General features: G+C 46.5%; 1 protein-coding gene across 1 annotated transcript in view; it reads right to left on the reverse strand.

The window, feature by feature from the left end:
- The window catches only part of LRP4 (LDL receptor related protein 4), a 50,736-nt gene continuing 28,086 nt past the window's right edge, over nucleotides 1-22,650 (reverse strand). Inside the window, exons 21-38 of the mRNA XM_070427927.1 lie at nucleotides 20,939-21,128; nucleotides 20,719-20,850; nucleotides 19,675-19,815; nucleotides 18,962-19,048; nucleotides 18,683-18,854; nucleotides 17,936-18,098; nucleotides 17,589-17,814; nucleotides 16,947-17,250; nucleotides 15,414-15,632; nucleotides 15,114-15,248; nucleotides 14,136-14,244; nucleotides 12,206-12,350; nucleotides 11,849-11,962; nucleotides 10,568-10,703; nucleotides 7,223-7,290; nucleotides 6,593-6,680; nucleotides 5,000-5,141; nucleotides 1-2,455 (exon numbers count right to left, since the gene is read on the reverse strand). Coding sequence (XP_070284028.1) covers nucleotides 2,123-2,455; nucleotides 5,000-5,141; nucleotides 6,593-6,680; nucleotides 7,223-7,290; nucleotides 10,568-10,703; nucleotides 11,849-11,962; nucleotides 12,206-12,350; nucleotides 14,136-14,244; nucleotides 15,114-15,248; nucleotides 15,414-15,632; nucleotides 16,947-17,250; nucleotides 17,589-17,814; nucleotides 17,936-18,098; nucleotides 18,683-18,854; nucleotides 18,962-19,048; nucleotides 19,675-19,815; nucleotides 20,719-20,850; nucleotides 20,939-21,128 — 2,904 coding nt within the window. The 3' untranslated portion in view covers nucleotides 1-2,122. The remainder of the gene's footprint in view (nucleotides 2,456-4,999; nucleotides 5,142-6,592; nucleotides 6,681-7,222; nucleotides 7,291-10,567; nucleotides 10,704-11,848; nucleotides 11,963-12,205; nucleotides 12,351-14,135; nucleotides 14,245-15,113; nucleotides 15,249-15,413; nucleotides 15,633-16,946; nucleotides 17,251-17,588; nucleotides 17,815-17,935; nucleotides 18,099-18,682; nucleotides 18,855-18,961; nucleotides 19,049-19,674; nucleotides 19,816-20,718; nucleotides 20,851-20,938; nucleotides 21,129-22,650) is intronic.

A 22,650-nucleotide genomic window follows, 5' to 3' on the forward strand; every position in this document is an offset into this window, starting at 1 on the left:
TTAAGAAAAGCTAAATTTATATTAAATTACCATAAAGTCCTAAAATACTGAACATAGTGGTTAAATAACTCCAGAAAGTCCAATCTCTCCAGTGAGTAACGTTAAAACCATTACACATGAGCGTGGGACAATCACTTCCATTAGTTTAGGACAGAGAAATTTTGCTTTTTACATAGTAAATCAGTGCTCAAATAGATATTTCTTCAAATATGTCCTTTCTACATTCTGAACAGCCCAAGTGCAATAAGATCCTTCCCCCGCTCATCCGTCCCCAACTGTGAGTCTGAGGACCCAAAGTGCTCCTTCTTTTATTTCCCCATCAAGCGTGAAATATCCCCCTTTCCTCCTGGAAGGGGCATCTTGCCTTGCCATCACTGTGCACTGGAAAAGCCTTCTTGGCCTGGCCTGACTGCCCTGTGTAGGCCTAGACCTAGGGCTGCCTGCTGAGAGCAGGGCCAAGGGCTTGGCACCTGTTTTAAGCAGTCATAGAACTGACCAGGAAAGGTTTGCTCTTACTTTCCTTTTTCACTTGCATTTGACAGCTGGCTTCTCAATACCAATAACCATAGGAGATGTTTCAAATCAAGAAACTTCCTCTAGAAGCCCTCCCCTCCATTATCAGCCCTTGTCCTCTCCTGTCATTTCTAATTCCTAGGTGAAAGGGGTCTGGATTTGCCCTGGGTTGAGAGGGCTTCATCAGTGGTTCTCTCTACCTTTTTAGTCCTTGTAATTTTTATTTAGCCCTGCTCACCACAGGCTAGGTCAGAAAAAGTCAATTAGGGAGGGAGGGAAGGAGAGAGAGGGGAAGGGGAAGAGAATGAACTAGGTAGAAAATTTAGGACAGAAAAAAAAGTCTCACTCCCTGGATACGGACATGAGACACATGCTCGTTGTATGAATAAGCATGAACCACGAGGTGGCATCTCAGCTTGGAAAGTAAGTCACTCAGCTGGGAAGAGAGTTGGAATGGAAACTTCACCACCCATAGCCACAGGCTCTCTGTCTGCTTAGATCCCTGAGCACCTAAGAGAGAGAACACAGGAAGTTCAATCTCGTGGATACTTCCTTTAGGCCCTGGCGGCCCCAAGTCTCTAACCCAATTGCTCTTCCTGACCATTTATGAACACTTCTGGCCCTTCTTTGCAAGGTTGTTTTGGATTTCTGTGCTCAAAATCCCAAAGAATGAGGAGGGAGAGATTGGCAGAACATTCAGGGTGATATGCTATGTTTGGTCTAGGCAGTGCTTCTTAGATTCTGCAGAGTCAGCCCTCCTGGATCCACATTCACTCAAGCCATTGGTTCACAACCTGGTTGCTCAGAGCCAAAGACTCAGGGAGGTACTGGCCAGTGGTGGTACCAGGAGGGAATTCATATTAGCCAGCTGCCACGCTGGGGCCCCCAGTCATCTGAAGGTAGAAAGGCTCTAGGCTTTCTACCAGGAGGAAGAATAGCTTGTGTCATGCCCAGATCTCACCAATTGAAACACAGCAACTCTTAGACTGAGAATAATATCCATTGCCAGCAATGGACAGAACCCCCAGGCCCAACCACCCCTAAAAGCTTTTTCGTATTACCAATGCACTTGAGGCTAGAGGTTTCCCAGATGCCCATACCAGCTGGGCTGACTCCTCCTCCTCCTCTCAGGCTTTATCCTTCATCTCTCTCTTTACCCATGATCCCCTGCTCAGCCCTTGGTAGGCCAGTTCTCTCAGAGAAGCGGTCAGGCCAGCTCTGATGGGGGAGAGTGCAGTCTTAGATCATCAGCTCTTATGGGCAGGCATTGAGGGCACCAGAGGAAGGGGAGGTGGAGCTCTGTAGTGATGAGGAATCATTACTGAGCCTCGTTTTGGGGAGGCTCAGGACGGAGTGCAAGAAGTGAGGTTCATGGTTAAGTTCCAGGTCTAAATTCTTGGATGTGCCATCATTTCTTGCGCCATCATTTCTTGTGTAGTTATGGACTCAGACAGAAGCAGCTCCTGTGTAGGGCTCGGGAGCAGATATGGGGTGGGATGAGGAGGAGCGGGACAAGCACACAGGAAGGGGGCCTGTTGTATAAGTGAGCACAAGGACTGGATGCCCATAAAGAGAAGGAGCAGGCAGGGAGGGAGGGGTACATGGGCACTTAGACCTGGCTCTCGGAGGAGAGCTTGCGTTTGTGTTTCCAGCCTGTGTCTGGCAGAGAGCCCCGTCTTTCAGGAGTGGCTGCAGTATGGACACTGCTACACTCGGACTGCTCTTCCTGCAACAGCTGCTCCGTCTCCGTGTCATCCAGGGAGCCAGAGCTGGCCTGGATGGACACTGTGTCTGTCTTCATGCAAACGTGGTCACGAAGAAGGCCCCCCCGTGAGCTGCGCAGTTGCTTCAAGTCATCCCACTCAGCATCGTCCCCAGACAGGAGGCAGATTCCCTCTACAATCTTGATCTTCTCCTTGGTGTAGTTATGGTCAGGTCCACCCTAGGGTGGAGATCGGGGAGACATGATCAGTTGGTTGGCTTTCTATGAAGGATCTCATGGTGAACTGAAAAAGGAAGTGGATGGGGTAAGAGTGCGCATGAAGAGCACAGAGATCCCACAAATCAATGGGAAAACTTGGTCAGAGCAAATAGATGAGGCTTAGCCTAAAAGGAGAGGAGTATGAAGATCGTTCGAGTTAGCACACAGGGATGAGGGAGGACCATGGCTTCCAGTCCTGCATCAGACGCTCACGGGCTATGTTACTTTGGCAAATGACTTAGCATCTCTAACACTCAGTCTCCACATCTGCAGTGTGGGAGAATAACAGTGTCCATACCTCATAACCAATTACTGTGAGGGTTAAAGCAGGCGGATACATGGAATGCAGTTAGTAGGTGCCTGACACAGAAGGTGCACTAAATCATGTTAGCTATTATATTACATTGTTATTGTGGTTTATTAGTGGGACACAATGCTGATACACCTGATCAGAAGCAATTGACAAAAACATTTAAATGTACATTTACTCAGGGTTTTAAGCTATTTTTGTGCTATTTTATTCTTAATTCTTTCCTTTCTAATTTTGTTAAGGGGGAAAGTTTTGGGAGGTAAGACAGGAGGAATCTAAAAAATCCTCTTATTTGGGTTCTAAGTGTCAGTCCACTAGGGTCCTGTAACATAAAAGCTTTTGTAGGAGGTTATTCTGGCTCTGCAACCCGAGATGACTCCAAGGACAGTCTTAAGTTCAACTCAGACTTCTCCCTTTATGGGTTCCTCAAAGGGTAGCCTTACTCCTGGTTTCTGGGGGATACCAACCAATATGCTGCCTGTGCCAGGAGAAAATGGGCCATGGCTTGGGTTCCATCCCTGGGACAGTGTGCCTGCCAAGAGCCCTGCATCTGCTGCTCTATTTTAGTAACAATTCAACTCCACAGATATTTCCTGAGCTCTTACATTGAGCAGGATACTTGGATGATTACACGATATAAAATGGTCCGTACCCTCTGGGAGTGACAACTCCCTGGAGGAAGCAGAGAGACACATGGCACATGAGCACACATGCACGCACACACGTGCCCAGTTACCCAGCACACCCTCCAAGCTGAAATTAGTGTCGGATAAAATGCAGGCCACTCAGTCTTCATCACAGAGACACGCGGGCGGGGTAAGTTAGAGAGAGGCGGGGGGGCATGGCACTAGCAATTTGGGGGACACCACTCCCTCTGCAAACACACAGATACCTGAAATCAAGAGGAAATCAGAAGAGAAAGGGTGAGAGACTATCAGAGGGATGAAAAAGCTGCTGAGGAAAAAGCATACAACAGAAGAAAGAGGTCACGTGATCTAAATTTATAACCTCTGGCCTTCATTGGGGTTGTTCTGTGGGGTATCAGACACTCCAGGGACCCAAGAATCTTTGAGTCTTTCTCTCAAAGACGTTAATTGAGAAGGAGTCTTCTGTCCCTAGAACTGCATGCTATCCTGCAGGTTCTGTTTGGCTTGCAGTGGAAGCTTTTCAAGTAGGGGAATTCAGGGATCCAGAAAGTACCTAATTATTATGTAAAGTGTATTCATTATGCATGAGAGCCCCATAGGTATGAAGGCAGGTTTTGACTGCTAGACAGACCAAGAAAGTAGACTGATTAGGGTCTCATAAGGGATAACTTTTGATGAAGGGTTACAGGAGTTTAGAAAAACAAGGGTCTTATCAGACTAGATAACTCTGAAACCTCAGACTATCGTTCCCTAGTGGAAATGGGACTATTTTCATCCAGCCTAAACATCCAGCAAATAATTTTTTACTGGAGCAACAAAGGAGTTAAAAGAACAAAAGCACATAGACCATCTGAATTCTAGAGAAATCCCTTAAGACTCTGGGGAAGAATAGCAAAACACCAGCTATTCCAAGCCACAGGTGCCAACAGTTTGGATCAGAGGTTAGAAAAGGAAGAGTCCAGGAACCCTTAGGTTTTTGTGGGTGCTGTCTAGGAGTTTTGGGATTGCTTCTGGGGAGCACAGCCTCACTCAGGGGAATGACAACCCCTGGAGGAAAAGAAGCTATGAACCTAGCAAAACATCTCCTGTACACACTCCTATGCTTTCATTCCTAAACCTTCTGGGTCTGTTTTCTAACCTTGCTCTTACTAGGGTCCTTCAGAAATCCAACAGATCTATGATTCTAGATCGGGGGTGGGAACCTTTTTTCTGCCAAGAGCCATTTGGATATTTACAACATCGCTCGCAGGCCATACAAAATTATCAACTTGAAAAATTAGCCTGCTATATTTGATCAAACATTTAATTAACTCAACCCTAATGCCTTGGTAGGGTCAGACCTTATACAGCCCACGGGCCGGACATTCCCCACCCTGTTCTAGATCTAGAAACTCAAATCCCATTCAGTTCTTTTGTTCACTATAACTTCCCAAGTGGTAGGTGGGACTACCCAACATCCCTTACTGATTTTTTCAGGCAACTGGAAAATAACACACCCGCCTCCACCACCACACAAAATACCCCTTCAATAGAAATTCTAATTTTTACCTCTTTCTTATAGCACAGTTGATTGTACATGGCTGGTTTCGGGATTGCTTCAATTTTCACTTCCTGAGTGGAAGTTCGGTAGGAGGGGTTGCTGTAGGTTAGGTTCCCCATTCCAGGATCAGTTAACTTGGACTTTTTGTGTCTTTAGGAGGAAAGGTGATGAGGAATTAGTTCAGATGTTTATGAGGGTGCTTCCAGGGAAGTTGTGACCCGAGTGTGGTAGGCAGCCTCTAAGATGGCCCCGTGATCCCGCCTCTTGGTACTCCCACCTTCTGAATCCCTACCCCTTGAGTGTGGGCTGAATCTGGTGACTCACTTCTGATGAACAGATAATGCAAAAGTGATGGGTACTAGATTAGGTTCCAAAGAAATGTATGGCTTGCATCTTACATTGCCTTCACTTTCTCACTCTCTCGTACTCTTGTTCTGGGGGAAGCAAGCTGCCATGTTGTAAATTGTCCTCTGAAAAGGCCTATAAGGCATGGAACTGATGAGGAGTCTCCAGCCAACAGCCAGCAAGGAACTGAGACCCTCAGTCTAACAGCTTGTGAAGCACAGAACCCTGCCAGCACCTCTAGGAGTGCTCTTGGAAGCCGACGTGTCCCCAGTCAAGCCCAGAGATAAGACTGCAACCCTGGCTAATACCTGGACTGTAGCCCTGTAAGAGGCCTTAAAGCAGAGACACCCAGCTAAGCTGCATCTGGATTTCAGATGCATGCACAGAAATTGTGAGATGATAAATGGTTGCCATTTTAAGTTGCTAAGTTTTGGGGTAATTTGTCATACAGCACTAGACAACCAATACACCGAGCTTTAGAGTCAAGATAGATCTATGTTTCAGCCCACCTCTGTTACTTACTAGCTGGACATAATCTAAACTTTCTGAACCTCAGACCCTCATCTGTAAAGTAAGGATAATAATATCTGTATTACAAGGTTGTTGTGCCATTGATACATATTCATAAAATGGCAACTGTTGTTGTCAAAAGGGGCAGCAGCACAAAATCCTGACATTTTTGCTGCAAGCTGTGTTTAAAACATTTGGGGGATATATATACGTATACATATATATGTGTATACACACACACACACACACACACACACACACATGGTCATAAAGAGATTATAAATTGATAACGACACACTCAATCTTCTTAGGAAGATCCCTACTGAGCAATGATATATCATCCAATATTGTAGTAAAGGTCTGTGTTTGTGTGAAGAGAAAATCACTTCAACTTCAATGGTTTGAAGTACTGTGGGGTCATGGACAAGCAGATGCTAGAGTCAGTCCCAGCTTCACCTCTTCCTGTGTGACCTTGGGTAGCACCCGTTGTGCCCTCAGCATCCTAGTTTATAAAAAAAATCCCAAGGATTGCTGTGGTCACAAAATGAGGGCTTGGGCAGTGGCTGCAGAAGAAGAGTCACAATTCAGATTTCTGCCTTTCCCTTCTACTGCTCTGACCAGGGACCCAACCTTGAAATGAAGGGGTCAGAGGTTGAATTAGCAAACTACAGAGCTTTGGGAGATCCCAGATACACTAACGAGGACCAACAAGCAGGTGGTCCACCCTGCAGAGAGCCTGAGGTTACCTGTATAGCATCAAGGCTGCAATCACCACCAGAATCAGCAGAATGCTGAGGAGTCCGCCGATGACATAGCTGGCATGAAGTCCTTCCCCTAGGAAGAACAGAGAGATAGTAGGGGGACCACTGACAATCTTCTAGTGGGCATGAGGGGTGGGGCAATGAAGGGCTCCTTTTGTAGGTGTTGGGCCCCACATCATCTGAGGATGGCTAGGGGCCTCCCTCTTAGAGGAGAGGCCACAGGGGTAGATGGCTGAGAAGAAACCTGCCATTCTGTCAGCATCACTTATCCTAATTCCACCACTTACTGGCTGTGTCATGAAGGGCAAGATGCTTAACTTCTAAGCTTATGTTTTCTCATCAGTTAAATGTAAATAATAAATTGCTCATAGGGTTGGTGGAGGTTAAATGTGTGTGTACATACAAATACACACATACACACACACACACACACACAGTGCTTAACAAATGCCTGGCATGTGGAAAGTACTCCATAAGTGGTGGCTATTATGATTATTCTCTCTATGGATTTAGTCTAAGAAAAGGGTTCATCCACCTCAAAGAGTCCCCATGAAGGTTCTGGAAGACAGATGTTCCTTACATCTTCTTCAAAACAGTTGGGCACTCGGAGCTTACCTGGAGCAGCAGGTACGGCCTCATTGGAATGTGCACAGAGGCCCAGCTGGGCATCCTTTTCAGAGCACCTGTGGGGCACAGAACACCGAGTGTGAAGACTACTGGTGTTTGATAAAGATCTTGCCCTTCTCCAGGGAAGGGGGGAGTCCTGGGAATGGGGCTTTCAGGTTTAAGAGCTGTACCAGGTGGGAGATAGAAGTATAGAGAGGGCAGGACCAGGAGATACAGAGAAATCCATGTGAGTCACAGTCTTCAAGACGCTATATCATGTGTAAATGTGTTTAAAAATATGTACCCCTTTGAAAGGATTCCTTTAAAAGGAGAAGCAGGTTTCAGATGAGCTGGAAGCTGCTGAAAGAATACTAAGTACATCAATAGAAGGCTTTATTAAACGACCAGGATGAGTTGAAAGAAGCTACCAGTCAAGCAAAACTGATTAAAGATTATCACAAGGTCTAAATAGACCTGAAAATAACAAACAATATTTTTTTCCCCGGCCTCTTGATTCTTTCACAAAGGAATATGCAAGACATCCAGAGAGAGGGCTCAGGTAACTAACTTGAATGCTAAAAAGGTAACTTCCTGTGGCACATTGTAAGCAGCTAATCAAGGCGTCTCCTAAAAGCCTAGAGAAAAAGTGCTTGCAAGAACATCTGAAACCAAGATGCCCTGAAACTTCAAATGGAACTGACAGAAAGTATCTGAATAAACCCAAAGAAAATCAGAGATGAATAACGATTGATAGTACTTAAAAGTTAGCGAGAAAGGTACATGTTTATATCTGCATGTTTGCTTTTCTACATAAACACTTCTAAAAAGAGAAAATGGGCCCTAACCAGTTTGGCTCAGTGGATAGAGCATCAGCCTGCGGACTGAAAGGTCCCAGGTTCGATTCCGGTCAAGGGCTTGATCGACTCTCATCGATGTTTCTAACTCTCTATTCCTCTCCCTTCCTCTCTGTAAAAAATCAATAAAATATATTAGAGAAAATGGGACATGTATAATGAATTTGATCAGATGCAAATCTTACAATTTTAGGGATATGAGTCTAGAGTTCTTATTTGGGATTACTATGTTTCTGTTTTCAGAATTGAAATCAAGTGTTGATTATCTTTTAAGCTACAGTTGATATTAAAAATAAAGAGATGGGTATGTATTACATGGGGAAAAAACACTGTTCTAATAGAAAAATGTTGGAAACAGTAAGAGTGGGAAATGAAATTACTATCTTGAAAGGTATCTGCACCCCCATGTTCAATGCAGCATTATTTACAACAGCCAAGACATAGAAACAGCTAAGTGACCATCAACAAATGAAAATGTGATTACTTACACACACATACACACACAGAGGAATATTATCCAGTCATTAAAAAAGAAGGAAATCCTGCCATTTGTGACAATATGGATGGAACTCAAGGGCATTAGGCTAAGTGAAATAAGTCAGATAGAGAAAGACAAATATCATATGATATCACTTATATGTGAAATAAAAGAAAGAAATCAAACTCAGACACAGAGAATAGATTGGTGATTGCCAGAGGTGGGAAGTGGAGGAGAAAAATGAGTAAAGGTGGTCAAAAGGAACAGACTTCCAATTATAAGATAAATAAGTCCTGGGGATATATAGCATGGCGACTATCCTATATAATAAAACCCTAATATGCAAATCGACCCAATGGTGGAACCACTGGTCTCTATGACGCGCACTGACAACCAGGGGGCAGATGCTCAATGCAGGAGCTGCCCCCTAGTGGTCATTGCACTGTCACAGGAGGAGTGCAGCTCAGCCAGAAGCTGGGCTCACACAGCCATGGTGGCAGGAGCCTCTCCCACCTCCGCTGAAGGCGGGTGGTAAGGAGTGAGGGGTCCTGGACTGCGAGAGCCCCAGACTGTGAGAGGGATGTCCGAGAGGGATGTCCGACTGCCGGGGATCGGCCTAAGCCGGCAGTCGGACATCCCTCAGGCATCCCAGACTGTAAGAGGGCACAGCCGGGCTGAGAGACACCCCCCTCCAGTGCACAAATCTTGTGCACCGGGCCTCTAGTAGTTAATAATACAGTATTGCATATTTGAAAGTTGCAAAGAGAGTAGATAAGAAAAAGTTCTCAACATAAGAAAAAAATTTATAATTATGTGTGGTGATGGATGCTAACTAAACTTATTGTGATCATTTTGCAATATATATATGTATATCAAATTTAAAACTATTAAGAGTAATTACATATGGGTATTTATTTCTTCTTTATTTCTATCTTTATTTTCAGATTATTTTTATAAACTGTACATAAAAAATTACACTTTGTAAAAAAGAATTTCTCTAAATTGAAAAATAAAGAAAAAATAAATAATAAAAATAATTTCTCTAAGTTGAGTAACATCATATTTTATCAATTTTAAGATGTGTATATTTTCTATATTCTGACATCACTGAAATAGAGATGTGTCTTACAATCCGTGGCATCTCACAGTTGCAGTTGGTCGTTTTTTTAGTTTAATCTCTTAAATTAGGATGTGTCTTAAATTGATCGCACCTTCAGTTTAATGAAATACAATCCTATATAATAAAAGCCTAATATGCTAAGTGTCCAGTCAGCCGATAGGCTGTTCAACCAATCAAAGCATAATATGCTAATGATATGCTAAGGCCACTCAACCACTCACTATGACGTGCACTGACCACCAGGGAGCAGACACTCCGACCAGTAGGTTAGCTTGCTGCTGGGGTCCAGCCTCAGCCTGGCCTGCGCCCTCTCGCAATCCAGGACCCCCCAGGGGATGTCAGAGAGCCAGTTTCGACCCGATCCCACAGGCCAGGCTGAGGGACCCCACTGGTGCACGAATTCATGCACTGGGCCTCTAGTAGTTTATACTTCACAGGAGACCTGTACATGGGTATGCTTGCTTACTTAATAACAATGCGTGTGTGTGCACATGCATGCCTGGGTGTTTGAACATTATAGGCATTATAAGCTAAGGCCATAGCATCCCCAGGCATGTGCCAAGTCATAAATCCGCAGTAGAGAGACCTCTGTGGCTTAGCGGTGTCTAAATAAACTGTTGGATCAGACCATATACTAAACCTGTGATGTAAGAGCAAATGTTACAGAAAGAAAGGGAACTGTCTGAGGGATTTCTCCATAAAGTTGCTCTAAAGCTTCTTGCCCTTAAATCACCTGCAACATTCTATAGGTCTAAATATCATCTCCTGTCCCGAATAGCAGGGACTGTTGGCTAATGATGTGATCTACCTCCCATCTGCCAGAATATAGCTGGGATTATAATTTTCTGCTGGCAGGAGATGGTGATTTGAACCAAAGGGCCCTCAATCACATGTGAACCCACCTTCCTTCCATCTCCTCCAGAGATGTGCGGGTCCGAGTGGTAGAAGAACGCAAGGTGGTAGGTAGTGTGTTGGTTAGCACTGGATTCCTTTCACTTATACTGGTAACCCTGGGAGCTGGGGGCACCAGGCCTGGTACTGGAGAGAAAAAGAAGACTGGAATAGGTCGCTGTGCCCCAAATCTCTACATGTGTGCCAAGGGCAGCATCAGGAGAACTTGACAAAGCGATCTTTTAGCTACACTGATCTTGGGCACCCTCATTAGTGGCCCTTAATACTATAACTAAAAAGGATTTCATTTCCATTATCAATAGCTCTGGATGGGCTAGCTGACTCACAAAGGCCAGGAAGAGCCCGGCAGGTGTGGCTCAGTGGTTGAGCATCGATCCATGAACCAAGAGGTCACCGGTTCTATTCCCGTTCAGGGCACATGTGTGGGTTGCAGGCTCGATGCTCAGTAAGGTCATGCAGGAGAAGGCAGCTGATCTATGTTTCTCTCTCTTTCTCTTTTTTTAAATACTAATTCCTTCTTTTTTAAAAAAATATATTTTTATTGATTTCAGAGAGAAAGGGAGAAAAGAGAGATAGAAACATCAATGATGAGAGGGAATCATTGATCGGCTGCCTCCTGCACGTTGGACTGAGCCTGCAACCCAGGCATGTGCCCTTGACTGAAATTGAACCCTGGACCCTTCCATCTGCAGGCCGACGCTCTATCCACTGAGCCAAACCGGCTAGGGCTATGTTTCTCTCTTATCACTGATGTTGCTACCTCTCTCTCCCTCTCCCTTCCTCTGTCTATGAAATCAATAAAACATATTTAAAAAACAAAACACAAAAAAGCCCTATGCTCAGTGGATAGAGCGTTGGCTTGCAGACCAAAGGGTCCAGGGTTCGATTATGGTCAAGGGCACATAACTTGGTTGTAGGCTCCTCCCCAGTCCTGGCCCTGGTCAGGGCTCATGCAGGAGGCAATCAATCGATGTATTTCTCACACATCAATGTTTCTCTCTGTCTTTCCCTCTCTCTTCCACTCTCTCTCTCTAAATCCATGGAAAAATATCCTCGGGTGAGGATTAAAAAACAAACAAACACCATAAAAACAAAGGCCAGGAAAAGAGAGTAATGCTTGGGCCAATTTACCAGACAAACTTATTACTCCCAGTCACTCCTCTCTAAGACCCTCAGAGGGGGATCCCACCCAGAAAGACAAAGCTGAGACTGCTGATCCCCTACCCTTCCAAGGGCTTTGCTGTTTCAAGGGGCCATTCGGTCCAACTTACCAAGGGAGCAGGGCCGGCTGTCAGGCTCATCAGGACAGGCACACACAAAGTCTGAGGCTCTGGCAAAGCAGAGGTGGGTGCAGCCACCATTGTTCACACCACAGGCATTGGTCCCTGGGGGCAAAGCAGAAGGATGTCTGGCCTGGGACAGGATTAAGTCTCCCAATTTGACACTTCTCAAAAAGGAGGAAATGCAGGGCTACCTCGTTCCCAGGAGGGGTATAACCACAGAGGACTAAAAAGGTCTAAAAACCAAAAGGCTCTGCTGTGGCTCTAATTGTCTTGGTCATGAACAGTCCTTGAGGGGATCCCCCTACACTGACGGTAAGGAAGTAGGCTTAGGACCCAGGAGCCCACCTGTCTGCCGCTGAGGGGAAACCACAATGATATCCATGAGTCCTTCCACATTCGCCAACACTGTCTCCTTGTTCCGGCCTGAGTACTTGTCAACACGCTGGATTGACTTGGTCTGCCAGTCTGTCCAGTAGATCCACCTGTCCTGCTACTCAATAGGGAATCCCAAAAAAGAGGAAATATTATTCAACAGTCAGACCCCAGTCCAGCTTCTGTGCCCGCAGCATGTGCATGCCCTCTGCTGAAATGCTCTCAACTCAAATCCACCAGGTCAGCTTCTATGCATCCCCAGATATGACACTGTCCAGGAAATCTCCCCCAATCTATGTAGCATTTACCATTCTCTCCTCCATGCTGTTCTGTGCCTTGTCCTCACTTCTACAAGTGAGTGTTGACACTCTATAGACAGTTGTTTACATGTTTGTCTGTCTTGTCAGGTCAAGTTCTTCAAGGACAAGAATGTGTTTCATTCATCTCAGTTTCCAATGCCTCACACTTACTTAGTACTTGGCCAGTTGCTCAACGAATGAGTGGGTTCCAGTACCTAGCATATAGGGGTAAACTGGAGGGTCCTTCTAAGGTCCCTGCTCTTCTGGGCTTTTCACTCAGAGCTCTGGGAAATCCTCCGGTTACTTCTGTGGGCAGCTGCCTTCTAATGCAGTGATCCTGAGAATCTCAAGTAGGGGTGGGGAGGGGTAATGAAGTGGGCTCCCTTCCTGCCCCTGGGGTATACATCAGAAACCCCCATGGGAAACTTGCAGATTGAAAAACCATAGTCAATATTATCCTGTAGTTTTACATTTGGAGTATGGGGTGGGGGTGGGAGCCTATAATAAGTAAAGCTAGACAAAATCTTATTGGCTGGTAGGCTATAATGTAGAATACATACAGAGAAGTAGATGTTTGTCAAAAAGAGACAAAGATTTTTATTTTTTTTATTTTTATTTTTAAATATATCTTTATTGATTTCAGAGAGGAAGAGATAGATAGAAACATCAATGATGAGAGAGAATCATTGATTGGCTGCCTCCTGCACGTCCCCTACTGGGGATCAAGCCCGCAACCCGGGCATGTGCCCTTGACCGGAATCGAACCTGGGACCCTTCAGTCCTCAGGCCAATGCTCTCTCCACTGAGCCAAACCAGCCAGGGCGGGACAAAGATTTTTAAAGGATTGAGAATCTGTTTTGGTCCCAGGCTTCGTAGAACTCCTTTTTTTCCTTCCCTGGGTTATTTTACAGGGTTAGAACTCTCAAAACTGACAGCCAGTAATAATTAAAATGATTAGAAATAATAAGCATTGAGTGCCAGAGACTAATGCTCTGTGTATATTTGAGGAGGATACTGTTATTAAACTCATGTATTAAACTATATATAAGTAAGTGAAGCTTAGAGAAGTTCAGTATCTTGTTCACAGCTGCACAAGTTGCACAGTTACTTAATGACACAGAAGAACTTGAACCCACACAACTGGCGCACTGGAGGTACTCAATGAGCACTTATTGTCTAGCTGCCTCAACACTCTGGCTCTTAGCCACTCTACCCTCCTGCCACTAAATGGACTGCCTGGGCTCAGATGTTGGGGCCACAGCACTAGGATCAACTGGGGAATTTGTTAAAATGCATATTCCTGGGCCCAACCCTCATGAAGCAGATTCTTTACATCCAGAAACATGTATTTTAACAAGCTCCACAGCTGATTCTGCACACCACCACTTATGAGCCACTCCTTCGAGTGCTGGGACATGGGAGTGGTGGGGCAGACCTAGCAGGACACATGGTAGTGGCAAGGATTCAGTGTAGAGGAAAACACCCCTAAAATGAGCTTCCATGGCACACCTGTTCAGCAGCATCTAGGGTTGAGGCTGCCAACTTAGAGCCCTGAGGAAATACCCCTGGTTAAGGAGATTTAGCTAACTTTCTTGAGCTAGTACCTGAGTGAGGGCAAAGGGGTGGGACACATGGCTGACCAAGACCTGCCGTAGCTTCCCATTGAGGTCAGCACTCTCAATCCGGTCCAGATGTGCATCCACCCAGTAGATTCTGTGAAGGAAAGGAGATGAGAGTGGCTGCTCAAAATGCTTGCCAGGGAGCCCAGTTGCTCTCCCCGTCCCCCTCCAGGGAGCTGCCTGTCCCTTCCTGAGCTGAGCTGGCGAGAGCTGTGCACAGTCAAGAAGCACCATTGATGAGAGGTCACTGAGTCCCAAAACTGAAGAGAAATTGGTGACTCCTAAGTGGGGAGGCCAGTGCTGTTAAAAGGGAGGTGGCGGGGCGGGGGGGGGGGGGCAGGGGGGCAGGAGAGCAGGTCCTCTAATGACCTCCAAGGAGCCTCCACCAAGTCTCATCTTCCTACCTAAGAATCTAAGTCAAAACTCCTATAAATGCCCTTCAAGAAGAGACTGGGACTACAAAAACCTCACTGAGGTTAAAGGAAGAGGGCATTCCTCTTCTCCATCCCAACGCCTGGGTGACTATGATTCCTTTCCCTACTCCTGAGGGCAGAAAGGGGAACTGACTACTTCAGAGCACCTTTCACCCCTCTCCTGCTCTTTAGCATTTTTTATCTAGACCCGGAGTTGCAAATTCCAGTATCTGAAGGGATCAGGAGAACAAGGAATGTGAAGTCCTATGCCCTTAAATGATGGGGGTAGTGGGACCAGTGGTCCAGCCAGAGGACATGCTCTGCTAAACACACTCAAAACCGGTAAACCAGACAAATAAAACGCACCTCAGAGACGAGGGCTGGATTCAGCAACCCCTGCTCTAAGAATATGTTTGCTTGGCCTTCTCACTGCTTTCTCTTCCCCACCTACCAACAGCTTTCCACCTTTTTGTTTTCACTACTTCAATCTCAAGCATCCTCTCCTCCGCCCACCCTATTTCCAGGAGGCTGTTCGGGACACGATTCCCACCTGCGGGTATCATAGTCCAGGGTCAGGCCATTGGGCCAACCCAGGTCTGTATTGATGAGGACCTTCCTCTCAGAGCCGTCCAGGTTCGCCCGCTCAATCTTGGCAATGTGGCCCCAGTCTGTCCAGAAGAGGTACCTGAGATACAACAGTGACATGATCACTGAGGCATGGGAAGATGGCACTCAGAGCTCGAGAGAATACAAGGGACACACTGATGCCACTCATAGATAGGCATCCTCCATTGGCCTCTTCACCAGGCCTTTCTCCCCTGGGTCTCTTTTCTGCAGGCCAAGAACTTACCCCTTCCTGGGGAAAACGGCAATGGCCCGAGGCTCATCCAGGCTGTTGTTGACCAGCACTTTGCGGCAGGAACCGTCTAGCCTTGATGCTTCAATGGTATTTCGGCCTGTATCTGTCCAATATAGATTTCTGGCCACCCAATCCACGGCCAGCCCGTCGGTGGTCTTCAGCCCCTGCCCGATCACTGTCTCCATGTTGCTGCCATTCAGATCTGCTCGCCTTGGGGGAGAGCCCAGGGTTGGATGACTGACCAGACTGAAACCCCTTTAATCCATGTTCCCATAATTGTATCCCTCTATATTGTTAGCTCCATAGAGGCAGAGACCAAGCATCTGTAAGTGCATTCCTCAGCATCTACACAGTAGGTACTCAAAATATTTGCAGAATAAATACTTCTTAAGAGTACAGAGTGTTTCCTGCTATAAACAGGGGGCATTTAGGTCCATGTCTTGCCAGAAGAAGGGTTAATAATTTCCCCTATACCTTAGGGAAGAGATAAGGATTGCTAGGGAGCCATTATTTAAAAAAAGGCCAATTTGGCAAAACCTACAGGTGTATTTTTACAGAAGTCTTACGCCAGGGAATTCAGGATGGGGGCCATGTCATAAACACGTGGGGACTTCTCTAAACATATGCCCACCTGCCCCCAGCACGAGATTCTCCAGGGAGAACGAAGGAGAATGCCCTTGTTCCTGCACGTGAGAATCTCTGCATGGTAAACCCCTCTTACTGATGGCAGAGCACCATTTTCCTCAGCTGTGTTGGGTGAAAATATTAAATACAAATAGAACAAAAATATGAAAACAAAACAAAACAAAAACCTAGTGAACAAGCCTTGGTGTTGGTCAGCGCTCCTGTTTCACAATACAGATACATGGTTTAGCTACATGGCTGATTCTTCCATGAGTCTTAGCAGATCCTTAGAGCAATCCCAGGGCCCGGTGGTAGGGATTAAAGGCTCCAGGTCTCCAGCCTGACATTATATGATCTTTTCATTTGCTTTACATACTGAGCTTCTATTAATCTGTAAATCAACAACAACAACAAAAAACCCCAAAAGGCCCTGTCTGGTATGGCTAGGTGGTTAGAGCATCAGTAGGTGCACCAAAGGGTAGTGGATTCAATTCCTGGTCAAGGGCACGTACCTGGATTGCAGGTTCGATCCCAGTGCCCAGTCTGGGTGTGTGCAGGAGGCTACCAATCGATGTGTCTCTCTCACATTGATGTTTCTTTCTCTCTCTCTTTCTCCCTCCCTTCCACTCTATCTAAAATCAATGGAAAAATATCCCTATCCTCAGGTGAGGATTAGCAAAAAAACCCACCAAAAAACAAAAACAACAACACACAAAACCCCAAAAGTTTGAAACCCTGTTGTAAGTGATAACACTACAAAGTGAACAAGTCAGGATCAGAACTCACTACCTAAGTTGTCAATTCACTGAGTCCATTTAGAGGTCAACACAGTCCCTAACCTCACCCATCAGGGACTGGAAGGAGGCCTGTGGCCTCTGGAGGTTTCAAGGATACTCATACCTGATAACATCCAGGAACACATCTGTGTAATAGACTTTTCCATCCACACTGTCGTAGTCCAGAGAGATGACATTGTTGAGTTCAGGGACAGGGACATGCACATCTGTGTGGTCGCTGGTGTCCAGTGAGATACGCCGGATGGAGCCGCGGCTGGAGAAGAGCAGGTAGGTCTCGGGAGAGGGGTCACAGGTCTTTCCATCTCCCTTCAGCTGGATGCCCGTGGGGCAGGCACAGGAGAAGCCAGAGGGCCGTGGCAAGCAGAGGTGGGAGCAGCCACCATTTCTCGAGCCACACTTGTTAAAACCTGGTGATGAGAGAGAGAGAGAAGCATGTGTTTGGACACCCTGCCTGGAATATTGTCTGAATCTTACAAAGTTTCCTGTGCCTCATTTTCAGCTGTTCTAAATAACAGGGTTTGCCTGGCAGGGATGAGGTAGAAGGGGTAAGAGTATCTCCATTGAAAGTGACAGCATGATGTAGTTGTAGTACCAGCCATACCAGAAGGGAACACAGCCTGATCCTGGAAGGGGCTTAGATAAGTCCCTGTCTCCGTGATTATAAAGAAACCTCTGTGCTCTCTGATGTTGTGATACCCCCAGAAAGCCACAGGCTCTGGTTCACAGACCTAGGGGGTCTTCTCACCCAGTGGCTGGGCCCGGTCCACAGCCTGGATGTCCATGAGGCCTGGCAGGTTGGACCTCACCAGGATGACATTGTTGCCAGTAGCCTTGTCAGCACGGTGGATGCTCCGAGTCTGCCAGTCGGTCCAGTAGATATAGGAGTCGAGCAAGGTGAGGCCATAGGGGTGCTGCACAGGTGACACCAGTGTGTGACGATTGGCACCATTTAGGTCAGCGACCTCAATTCGCTGTAGAGGAAGGAGAGGGTAGGACTGGTTATCAGTAAACTAGGAGCTCTCGGTGGAGATGCCAAACAGACATCTCCCGTCTTCCCAGGTTCCTGGGAAGCAGCAGGAGCAGGACTCTCACCTCGGTGTGGGCATCAGCCCAAAGCAGTTGGGAGCTGGCCTTGTCCACAGTCAGGCCGTTGGGCCACCCCAGGTTGTTGTTGATGAGCACTGTCCGGTCTGAGCCATCCATCCCGGACCGCTCTAACTTGGCGTTCTCTCCCCAGTCTGTCCAGTACATGTACCTGGGCAAAGAAGAATACTAGCTGGTTATTCCCTCAGCTCCTGGATATTGTAGGTATTTATAATAAGTCAAAGCCTATGAAAAAATGACACATTTGCAAGATGAAAAAGTTCCTGATATCTGCTTCTCAATAATGTGAATTAAGTTCACACAACTGCACTGTACATTTAAAAATAGTTGAGATGGTAAATTAGTATTATTTTTTTACCACTATTAAAGAAAAAGTACTCTCCATATATTATCTCACGTAATCCTCACAAGAGTCTCAAGGTGTGACTCATCTCCATTTACCAGTACAGGTAAGGAAGCTGAAAATCAGAGAGGTTAAACACTGCACTTAAAGTGACAGATGCAGCTGATAAATGGTGAAGGAATTTGAATCCCAGACTTTTGAGTCCAAGGCTCATGCTTTTAACCTCTACACTATGCTGCCACTCTGAAAGGAGTCACAGAGAGTGAAACAGCCTCAGGAGGCCGGTCTGCGTCCCTGTGAAGCGCTCTTGCTCTCCATTGCCCACGTTCACCCCATCCCTAGCCCCAGCCAAGCTGACCCATCCTGGGCCCAGGCACAGAGCCAGCGCTCACCCCATCTCATGGTACAGTACAATGGCTCGGGGGCTGTCAAGATTCTGCCACACCAACACTTTCCGCATGGACCCGTCCAGGTTGCCCACTTCAATCCGGTTGGTTCCAGTGTCTGTCCAGTATACTTTCCGGCCAATGGCATCCACTGCGAGCCCATCTGTGGTTTGCAGGCCTGCGGGAAGTCAAGAAGAGCACACTGGCTCCTGCCTTAAAACAGATGGGCTATTTCCCCAGCTCTGTAGCCAGACAGGCGGTCCCTGGGCTGGGAGCAAGGCCCACCTGTGGTGATGATGTCCTCGTGCTGTGAGCCATCCAGATTGGCACGGCTGATCCTGTGCAGCGTGCTGTCTGACCAGTACACTTTTCCTGGAAAGGGAAGGCTTGGCTCAGCCTGGACCCCCTACCCCCACAAAGGGACACGCACAGCTGACTCAGGCCTTGAGACACCGGGGCATGACAGAGAGCCCTGTAGCCTGTAGCAAGGAAATCAATAGAAATGTAGCCCTAGCCAGTTTGGCTCAGTGGATAGAGCATCGGCCTGCGGACCAAAGAGTCCAGGGTTCGATTCTGGTCAAGGGCCCGTACCCCAGCTGCAGGATCCTCTCCGGCCCAGGTTCCTGATCGGGGCACATGCAGGAGGCAACCAATCGATGTGTTTCTCTCACATCGATATTTCTCTGTCTTTCCCTCTCTCTTCCACTCTCTCTAAAAATCAATAAAAAAATATCCTCGGGTGAGGATTAAAAAACAAAAAAGAAATGTAGAGATGTCATAGCAGGATAGCTCTTGGCAGAGAGGGAGAAGGGGGCCAGAAACCTTGCCCTCATGACCAAAGAGAAAGTGCTGTAGAGACAGGGCTGACATTGTGCCAGAAAGAATGGTGAGCACCCAGGTTCTTAGCAGGAGGCAGAGATAAGGAAATAAGGAAAGCAAGGCTAGCAGTTGCTATAGGGCAGGGACAGGAGGCCAGGGGGAAGGAGGGCCACACAGACCTTCTTGGGGATCCACTCCAATGGCAATCGTGTTCTTCATGGTAATGTTGATTGGTACCACCACATCGGCAAAGTAAGGGATGTCCAAGGACACCATGCGTATGTCTATCCTCCTGGCGAAGATGAGGAAACTATTCATGCCTGCCCAGGTGGGGAGAGAAGGAAAGGACAGTCACCCTAGCTTAGCCGTGAAGAGGATTTGGAGTGAGGCAAACGGAAGTTCATGCTCTGGCTCTGTCGGAGTCTAGTTGAGTGATCCTGGACAACTCATTTAAACTGTGTACCAGAATCAATATCTGGAGCATGGGGACCATAACTGGGTGGCCGTGGGACTAAAAGAGATCATGGACAGACAGCACTGAATAGCGAGTCTGATACAGTCATAAATGATAGCTCTTTATTAATATTATAGAAGGACTCTCTTTGAAGGACCCTTTACCATGAAGTTTTGAGAACTTCAAGTTAAGTTAAAGAGGGCTTTTCCCCCAGCCTGGGAGGCACAATTCACAGTTCCTTTCCAACTAAATCTCCTGGGAAGTTAGAATTCCAACGCAGCCCACCCACGCAGCGTCCCTTAGGGAGAAACACTGACTTCTAAAACCTAGGCAGCCAGGTCCTGCTTCTCACAAAAGCACCTCATCTAAGGGAAGCACCATTACATTGTAGATATCATACGTTTTAATGTTTATTATGAGTGATTTGGGGCAGCTGGGACTAAAGTAACTTATTCTAACCAAATCAGGATATAATGACAATTTTCCAACAGATGTAAATGAAGTGTCTGAGAAGGGAGCATCTTTTATGAATATGCATGAAGACACCATAAGAACTAGTTGGGGCCTGCCTCCAATCCTGTCTATCTGTTCCCCGGCCTCTGTCCTGGACCTCTCCTCTTTTCTAAAAGCTCTGTCCCTCCCCTAAACCTCTAGAAGCACCAGGATTCACGGTTTCTCGGACCACATTGGAGTCCATCTACAGGGAAGGAAGAGAGCCACTGACCCTCCCTAAGAGGCTCCCTCCAGGTTTCTGATGCTTAAGACTCACCTGGTGAACATATCTTGCCATCAGGCATCAGGTTGATGCCCGTGGGGCAGGTACAGCTGAAGCCACTGGGATTTGGGGACCGAAGACACAAGTGGCTGCAGCCACCATTCTCCACAGCGCATGGTGTGGTCACTGGGAAGGGAGGAGGAGAGGGGTCAATAATGAGGACTACAGCACAGGGAGGCCAAGAAGAAGCTGGTGGGGGCCAAGGGCTGCTCACCTGGGGGCCGCCGGCGGTGGAAGACGTGGATGTCCATGAGGTTCTCCAAATTCTCCTGCAGGGTCTCCCGGTCCAGCCCCGTCAGCCGGTCAGCGCTCTGGATACTCTTGGTCTGCCAGTCTGTCCAATAGATGCGCTCTTCATAGAGGGTCAGCCCAAACGGGTGGGGGAGCTGGCTTCCAATCAGCACCTACCAGGGACCCAGCACGTGTCATCCCCCGGCAAGGTCCCACAGTACTCGGCAGTGCCTGAGCACTCGGGCAAGGAGCCGAATGCAGCTTGGCCGCTACTGCCTGCCGTGTGACCTCATGTGACCTTGCACAAGAGCTGGTTGTCAAATCTCTCTGCGCCTTAGTCTGCCAATTTGTGATAGGATTGTGATAATGCCTGGTTCCAAGGGTTGTGTGATGATTGTAAAAGATCATGTATTATTTATATAATCTCAAAGTATCTGCACAGATTGTTTATTAATTACAAAAGGAAAAGCAGCAACTTTACAGTGGACATCCTCTTAACTATTCAAAAAAGTTCATATCACAATAATGCGATGAGTCAAAATCTGTGCCTTACTGACGAGACACACTGAGAACTCAGGACTTGACTTCACTTAATGTAGTATGACTGTCCCCAACACATAATCTGAATCTAATCACAGGGAAATAGCAGACAAATTGAGGAATATTCTAACCAAAATAACTGGCATTTCCTCTTTAAAAATACTAAGGTCAAGGTGCCTCGTTAGCGCAGTAGGTAGCGTGTCAGTCTCATAAAAATACTAAGGTCAAGAAAGACACAAAGCTCAGCCCGCGTGGCTCAGTAGTTGAGCATCGACCTATGAACCGGGAGGTCACTGTACAATTCCGGGTCACGGTACAATTCCGGGTCAGGGCACATTCCGGGTTGCGGGCTCGATCCCCAGTGTGGGGCGTGCAAGAGGCAGCGATCTCATCACAGATGTCTCTCTCTCTCTCTCTCTCTCTCTCTCTCTCCCTTCCTCTCTGAAGTCAATAAAAATATATTAAAAAAAGAAAGACATAAAAAGGTTGAGTTAGTATTCCAGATTAGAGACTGAAGAAATGTGATATTAAACACAATTGTGATCAGGATTGTATCCTGGACTAAAAGAGAAAAAGGAAAAAGAAAAGCTATAAAGGACATCATTGGGGCAATTGGCAGTGAAGTTCAATATTGACTGTGATTAGATAGTACCGTTGTATGAATGTTAAATTTCCTGATTTTGACCTTTGTACTATAATTATGTAAGGCAATGTCTCTGTTCTTAAGAAATATGTACTGAAATATTTTGGGGTCAAGGACAGTATGTCTCCAGTTTAATTTCTGATTGCTCAGAAAAGTAATAATGTGTGTGTATGTGTTATAGATAGAAATAGAGACTGAGAATAATACAACAATGTGGCAAAATGTTAGTTATTGGTTCTTCCGACTGTTCTTGCAACCTTTCTGTAAGTTTGACATACCAAAATAAATATTAACAAAAACAAATAGAAAGAGATCATGGTGCAACTGGTGATTAATTAGTGTCTGTTGTTATGTTTCTTAGGAAATCACTTATATCCCCGGCCCACGATCTACACGAATTCCTAGATTCCTTTTATCAGCAAGCACAGAAGGGCCCCCTGGGTTCTGAAGGGCAAGCCACAGCCTCAGAGAAATATCATACATCCCATACTGGGTCCACTTGAGGTCCCCCT

This window comes from Myotis yumanensis, unplaced genomic scaffold, assembly GCF_028538775.1.
Source record: "Myotis yumanensis isolate MYYU_CA2020_CCGP unplaced genomic scaffold, mMyoYum1.0.hap1 SCAF_10, whole genome shotgun sequence".
Taxonomy (NCBI): domain Eukaryota; kingdom Metazoa; phylum Chordata; class Mammalia; order Chiroptera; family Vespertilionidae; genus Myotis; species Myotis yumanensis.